The sequence below is a fragment of the Dryobates pubescens genome, chromosome 4, assembly GCF_014839835.1.
Source record: "Dryobates pubescens isolate bDryPub1 chromosome 4, bDryPub1.pri, whole genome shotgun sequence".
NCBI lineage: Eukaryota > Metazoa > Chordata > Aves > Piciformes > Picidae > Dryobates > Dryobates pubescens.
In genome coordinates this window covers 16,677,489-16,685,039 of record NC_071615.1, presented here as the reverse complement: position 1 = coordinate 16,685,039, position 7,551 = coordinate 16,677,489, and the positions used below count along the sequence as shown (strand labels likewise).

Below are 7,551 nucleotides of genomic sequence, written 5' to 3'. Positions count from 1 at the left end.
AGACGAGCGGCGGCGGCGGCCCGGTGCGGCGGCGGCGGCCCGGTGCGGCGGCGGCGGCCCGGTGCGGCGGCGGCGGCCCGGTGCGGCGGCGGCGGCCCGGTGCGGCGGCGGCGGCCCGGTGCGGCGGCGGCGGCCCGGCCTGGCCATGTCGTTCCGCGACCTGAGGAGTGAGGAGCTCTGCCGAGGAGCGAGCGGGGCGGAGGGGATGAGGCGGGGCGGGAAGCGGCAGCCCCCTGTAGCCCCGGTCCCAGCCCCACTGAAGCCGCTCAGGCTCGGGGGGCCTGCGGCGTGGTCCCGCTTTGGAGCTTTCCCTGTAATTTCAGTTAGAGATGCAGGAGGCAGCGGGCGTGGGGCACTGGGAGCCTCGCCGGTGCCTCGGGTGAGGGCTAGGCGAGAGCCTGCTGCGAGGCCGAGGCCTTTCTTTGGGTTTCTTGGTGTTTCAGTCGCTCTTCGGCAGGGCATAGTGAAGGCAGAGGGGTGGGCAGCCTCTGCGCGGCCCCGATCCCCACGGCTAACCGCATTTGACCAGGGTGTTTGCTGGGGAGAAGCTGCTGTAACAGTGACCACTCATGCCCCTTTTGACTCGGTTGTGTATTTACTCTGGTGGTTTTTTTCCTGTTGAAAGGCTGTTACCTGTTCTAACAGCCCTTTGAACAGACCTTATCCAGTGACAGATGGCCAGGCTGCGGTGGGAACGGGAGCTCTTGCCAGTGCCCGTGCTGGCTCTGTGGGAAGGAATCCCTGCTCTTGCTTGCTTTCCAGATCTCACCGAGATGATGAGGGCCCTGGGCTATCCACGCCTCATATCCATGGAGAACTTCCGTACCCCAAACTTCAAGCTTGTTTCAGAAGTGCTTCTCTGGCTAGTGAAAAGGTAGGTGGTCAGGCCAAAAGATGTTTGGGGTAATGCTGGGGTGTGGTGTGTGCTGGGAGGTGATGCTTAGGTGTGAAACTGCGTTACAAAGTTGAAAGGGGAACATCAAGATCATTTGTTATTCTTTAAGATCTGCTGTTCTAAATATCAGAGGGAAAATGTGGCACTTAACTTTTCAGTGGTTTAGCTTAATTGGCCTGAAAGAACAAAAATGTGATTTAGAATCACAGAATTATTGGAAGAAACATTTGAGATCATCTGGTCCAACCCTTAGCACTGCCAGCTCACCACTGAACCGTGGTCCTCAGGGAAGAGAACTCCACCACTGCCCTGGGCAGCCTAGGCCAGGCCTGGACAACCCTCAAGGGGGAAATACTGTTCCTCATGGCCAACCCAAACCTGCCCTATCATTTGTTCCTTGGGCTCAGAGCCCAAGCCCCAGCTGGCTGCAGCCTCCTCTCAGGGAGCTGTAGAGGTCAATGAGGTCTCCCTCAGCCTCCTCCAGGCTCAACACCCCCAGCTCCCTCAGCTGCTCTTCCCCAGCCCTCTTCCCCAGACCCTTCCCCAGCTTGGTTGCCCTCCTCAGGACCTGCTCCAGTCTCTCAATGTCCTTCTTGGAGTGAGTGGCCCAAAACAGAGCACAGGATTCAAGCTGTGGCCTCACCAGTGTTGAATACAGGGGCGCCATCCCTGCCCTGCTCCTGCTGCCCACACCATTGCTGATCCAGGCCACAATGCTGCCACCCTTCTTGCCCACATGGGCACACTCTGGCTCATCTTCAGCCAGCTGGTTGATCAGCACCCCCAGGTCCTTTTCCACCAGGCAGCTTTCCAAGCAATACTCAAGGAAGTTTACACTCAGACACCGTTTCAGACACAGCACCTTCCAAAGCCACTGAAGCTTACAAAACAGCAAACTGAAAGACACTAAAAACCACCAGTGAAAGGCAGAACCTCCTAGAAGTCACCAGCCTTCAGGAACCAAGGAAGAGGAAAAGTCACTTCCCAGTCTCATGAAAGGCTTTGAGCTTTGCAGCTCAGACAAAAAAAATCTTCACTTTGCAATCCTGTTTGAAATCATGAGCAGGGCAGGTGCAGGGAGGCCTCTCTGCAGTGTAATTAAAAGGCTTCTCAGAGCTGCAGGAGCTGGCTGCCTGTGTCAGGATCAGCTCTGACCTACAGCAGTGCAGGAGTTGGGCTGGTCTGAAAGTGAAGCACTCTCAGGGTTGAAGATTCCCAGTAATCTTAAAACACAGCTTAAGGCTTTAAAAGGGCTCAGTTCCATTAGAGAAAGACATCTGTGCCTGCTTTCCATGGCTCTGTCATTTCACTGTTGCATGCCAGGGGAGACACTGAGTTCTGTTTAACACACAAGCTGCAAAGCAGCAGTACTTCAAGATGCTCAGTGTCACAGCTGTATTTTAAGGACCATTTAGGTCACTTAATCCAAGTAACTTTGTGTTGTAAGCATTCAGCATTTCATGACAATTCCAACATCACTCAGCATGTTCCTCACTGCTCAGTAATTAAGCTTAGTGATACTAATTGTGAATGCAGGCCAAAACTCAGCAATCAGGCAAATGGGTCACTGTCATGTTTCAGCTGCAGTCTTCTGTCTGATGTGCAGCTTGGAAAATGGACTTTCTGTTTTCACTCCCCTGGGAGAGAGAGGATGATGAACAATTTGGGTAGCACCTCAAGTTTCGTAAGTGTTTCATCCTAGTATCATCACGGTATCAGTCAGGGTTGGAGGGGACCACAAGGATCATCCAGTTCCAGCCCCCCTGCCATGGGCAGGGACACCCCACACTAGATCAGCCTGGCCAGAGCCTCATCCAGCCTGGGCTTAAACACCTCCAGGGACAGGGCCCCAACCCCCTCCCTGGACAACCCATTCCAGGGCTTCTCCACTCTCCTGGGGAAGAACTTCCTCCTCACATCCAGCCTGAATCTCCCCACCTCCAGCTTCATTCCATCCCCCCTAGTCCTATCACTACCTGAGATCCTGAGCAGTCCCTCCTCAGCCTTCTTGGAGCCCCCTTCAGATACTGGAAGGCCACAATGAGGTCACCTTGGAGCCTTCTCTTCTGCAGACTGAACAGCCCCAACTCCTTCAGTCTGTCCTCACAGGAGAGGTGCTCCAGCCCTCTGCTCATCCTCATGGCCCTTCTCTGGACCCCTTCCAGCACCTCCAGATCCCTCTTGGAATAGTGGCTCCAGAACTGGAGGCAGTACTGCAGATGGGGTCTCACCAGAGCTGAGCAGAGGGAGAGAATCACCTCCCTTGCCCTGCTGGCCACACTTCTCCTGATGCAGCCCAGGATCTGATTGGCTTTCTGGGCTGCAAGTGCACACTGAGAGCTCCTGGTGAGCTTCTCCTCCCCCAGCACCCCCAAGGCTCTCTCCTCAGAGCTGCTTTCCAGCCAGTCCTTGCCCAGCCTGGATTTGTGCCTGGGATTGCCTCAACCCAGATGCAGGACCTTGCCCTTGGTCTTGTTGAACCTCATGAGGTTGGCTTGTGCCCACCTCTCCAGCCTGTCCAGGTCCCTCTGGATGGATCCCTTCCCTCCAGTGTGTCTGCTGCACCACACAGCTTGGTGTCATCAGCAAACCTGCTGAGAGTGCACTCAATGCCACTGTCCATGGCACCCACAAAGATGCTGAACAAGCCTGGTCCCAGGGCTGATCCCTGAGGCACTCTGCTTGTCACTGTTTAACCAAGGGCAGAGGTTTAAGTGGGTATAAAATTACAACTGGATAGAGGTAGATCAGTAGTGCATCAGTTACTGTGTTTTAAATGTGGCATGGATGCCAGACAATGCCAGCCTGAAGCAGTAAGTTGCAGCAGCAAGGCAAGAATCACAGAATCATAGAAATCCAAGTTGGAAAGGATTTCAAGGGTCATCAGGACCAACAAACTAACTGTATCTTGGTTAGCTGTCACTGCCTAGCCCCCTGTGAGGGGTGCAAGGTCAGATATAGGCTGAATGGTAACAGAGTCAGTAGATGATCTGAATAAGCACCACCACCTTCAGGGGGGCATCTCTGCCAGGCCTTGAGTCACTGCATTTGTGCTTCAGCTACTCAACTGCAGCAGCAGCTGTGGTAGTAGCAGCTGCAGTGGTGAAACTGCCCTTGGTTGTTTTGGGCCCCTCACTCCAAGGACACTGAGGAGCTGGAGCAGGTCCAGAGAAGGGTAACCAAGCTGGGGAAGGGTCCAGAGAACAGGGCTGGGGAGGAGCAGCTGAGGGAGCTGGGGGTGTTCAATGTGGAGAAGAGGAGGCTGAGGGAGACCTCATTGCCCTCTACAGCTCCCTGAGAGGAGGCTGCAGCCAACTGGGAGTTGTAAACTTCCTTGAGTATTGCTTGGAAAGCTGCTTGGTGGAAAAGGACCTGGGGGTGTTGATCAACAAGCTGGCTGAAGATGAGCCAGAGTGTGCAGCATTGTGGCCTGGATCAGCAGTGGTGTGGGCAGCAGGAGCAGGGCAGGGATGGTGCCCCTGTATCCGACACTGGTGAGGCCACAGCTTGAATCCTGTGCTCTGTTTTGGGCCACTCACTCCAAGAAGGACATTGACAGGCTGGAGCAGGTCCTGAGGAGGGCAACCAAGTCTGGAGAAGGGGGCTGGGGAGGAGCAGCTGAGGGAGCTGGGGGTGTTGAGCCTGGAGAAGAGGAGGCTGAGGGAGACCTCATTGCCCTCTACAGCTCCCTGAGAGGAGGCTGCAGCCAGCTGGGGCTTGGGCTCTGCTGCCCAGGAGCAAGGGACAGAACAAGTTGCCCCAGGGCAGGTTTGGGTTGGCCATGAGGACCAATTTCTTCCTCTTGAGGCTTGTCCAGGCCTGTCCCAGGCTGCCCAGGGCAGTGGTGCAGTCCCCATCCCTGGAGGGGTTCCAGAGCTGTGTAGCTGTGGTGCTGAGGGCCGGGGCTCCGCGGTGCCCTGGCAGTGCTGGGGTAATGGGTGGGCTCTGATCTCAAAGGTCTTTTCCATCCTTGATGAGTCTGGGATTTCTGAGAACCTGAAAAAATGTCACACCACACTGCAGGACCAGGTGGCTGGTGTTTTATCACCAGCAGGACTGGTCTAGGACAGGGAAGTAGAGAATCCTGGAAGCATTACCTGGGCAATGTGCCTGGGATTTTAGTTCGTGAAGCCACTCCTGGTCAAGCTTGGTTTGGGTCAGACAGCACTGTGTCACTTAAGCAGTAAATGACTTCTGAAAAGAACTGTTGCACAGACCTGGCTGAGCCAGCTGCAGTTTGCTCCTTTGCAAAACTGTCTGGAAAAGGTACATCCAGGACCCCCCCAGTAACACCTCCTTCTGGAGATGCTGGGAGTGACAGGATGAGGGGCTATGGCTTTTAGCTGGGAGAGGGCAAATTGAGCCTGGAGAGGAGGAAGAAACTCTTTGCAGTCAGGCTGGGGAGACTCTGGCACAGGCTGCCCAGGGAGGCTGTGGCTGCCTCCTGCCTGGAGGTGCTGAAGGCCAGGCTGGATGAGGCCCTGGGCAGCCTGTGCTGGTGCCCATGGCAGTGGGTTGGAGCTGAATGGCCTTGAAGGTCCCTTCCAGCCTAGCACATTCCTTGGGAAGCCTCTGGGGCTTTGCAGCTTTTGCAGCGTGCTCACAAAGCCAGTGAAGGCATCTCATGGGCTGCAGCAGGAGCTGCAGCTTTCTTTCCAGGTCTGTCATGTGCTTGCTCTGTTGGATTGTCATGTTGTCCCCCAGCTGAGCCTGTCCCCACGCTGCTCATGTATCTGTAGCTGCTCAGCAGCTGTGTGTGCCTCTCCCTGCAGGTATGAGCCCCAGACTGACATCCCTGCTGACGTGGAGACAGAGCAGGACCGGGTCTTCTTCGTTAAGGCAGTGGCTCAGTTCATGGTCAGTCTGCCTCAGGAGGTGTGCTCAAGCATCTTGAAATGCTGGTTCCCTGTCCATTTGAAGGCTTTCTGTCCCAAGGCCTTACAGATGCCTCACCATGAGTGGCTGAGAATGTGTGGTGTTGTCATGCTTCTGCTATCAGAAACTTGAGAAGGCCAGGCCAGGATGTTCCTGAAGAAGTGTGACCAGCAGCATGAGGGAGATGGTTCTTTGCCCTCTGCTTTGCTGAGACCTTGCCTGCAGCACTGCAGTCAGTTCTGGTGTCCCCATCACAAGAAGGACATGGAACTGTTGGAGAGGGTCCAGAGAAGGCCACAAAGATGATCAGAGGCTGGAGAACCTCCCCTGTGGGGGCAGGCTGGGAGAGCTGGGGCTGTGCAGCCTGCAGAAGAGAAGGCTCCAGGCAGACCTCAGAGCAGCTTTCCAGTACCTGAAGGGCTCCAGGAGAGCTGGGGAGAGACTTTGGACAAGGGCTGGGAGTGCCAGGCACAATGGCTTTGAGCTGGGAGAGAGGAGATTGAGACTGGAGATGAGGAAGAAATTCTTTGTGGTGAGGGTGGAGAGACACACAGGCTGCCCAGGGAGGCTGTGGCTGCCTCCTGCCTGGAGGTATTGAAGGCCAGGCTGGATGAGGCCTTGAGCAGCCTGTGCTGGTGGGAGGTTGGAGCAGATGATCTCTAGGGGCCTTTCCAACCTAGGCCATCCTGTGTCTCTCTGGTTCTTGTGCTGCATTATGTCTCCTGCTGTTATAAACAGGAGTAGGTCAGGATGGGATGTTCCTGAGGGGATGGAACTGGGACTTAAACATCTGACACTAAACTTCCTTTCATCCTTAGCACTTCACTTCTGAAGAGGTAAGAGAGGAAGACACAGCTGCATATATGAGAGGGTTTGAAGCAGTCTACATGTGTTCAGGAGAGAGCTCCCCATAGCTGTGTCTAACTTTGTGTGCTGGTTTTAGGCTATGCCTTAGAAATTCAGTTACAGATTTTGAGCAGCAAAGTAGAAAAATATAAATCAATCACTGCTGGGTGTATGTGCTGGTTTGAGCCTTGGCTGGGAGTTAAGAGCTCAGATGGGGGCAAGGCTGAGAATCCCTCCCCTGCTGCCCCCTCCTCCCTCCCAACAGAGAGAGGGGAAAAAAGGGAAGGAGCAAATCCACCAAGCAATAGTTTGGAGTTGGCCTGGAAGTAGAGAGGTAAAGAGTTGTCTTTAAACAATATATATGTAACAATAACAGGTAAGGTTTACAAGGGCAAGGAACAAGGATGGATGGGAGGGGGACAAGGAAGAAGAATACAAACCCAGTCTCTCTGTGAAGAGGCACAGAGGCAGCAGGGAGAAGGATCAGGCCTGACCACGTGGCAGAGGAGCAGGAGGGCAGCTGCAGTAGCTCTCATCCAGGAGAGGCAGGAGCCAAAAAGGGTCCTGATGTCTGCACTGCTCTGCTTTTTATACCTGGCCAGGGCTGTGAGTGGCTCTGGAAACAATGGGAGTCTCTGTGCTGGTATCAAGGATTACAGCATCACAGTACCACTAAGGTTGGAAGACACCTCAAAGATCATGGAGTCCAAGCTGTCACCACAGACCTCATGACTAGACCATGGCACCAAGTGCCACATCCAATCCCCTCTTGAACATCTCCAGGGATGGGGACTCCACCACCTCCCTGGGCAGCACATTCCAATGGCTAACAACTCTCTCAGTGAAGAACTTTCTCCTCACCTCCAGCCTAAACTTCCCCTGGCACAGCTTGAGACTGTGTCCTCTTGTTCTGGTGCTGGTTGCTAGAGGGAAGA

General features: G+C 54.7%; 1 protein-coding gene across 2 annotated transcripts in view; it reads left to right on the top strand.

Annotated features, from left to right (window-relative positions):
- The first annotated feature begins 344 nt into the window (after positions 1-344).
- CLUAP1 (clusterin associated protein 1) overlaps positions 345-7,551 on the top strand; it is a 49,487-nt gene continuing 42,280 nt past the window's right edge. The window contains exons 1-3 of one of the 2 annotated variants that reach the window (XM_054180687.1): positions 345-379; positions 763-874; positions 5,668-5,752. In XM_054180687.1, the coding sequence (XP_054036662.1) occupies positions 774-874; positions 5,668-5,752 (186 nt within the window). In that variant the 5' untranslated portion in view covers positions 345-379; positions 763-773. Of the gene's footprint in view, positions 380-685; positions 875-5,667; positions 5,753-7,551 lie in introns of those variants that run through there. The other variant, XM_054180688.1, reaches the window with a different exon arrangement.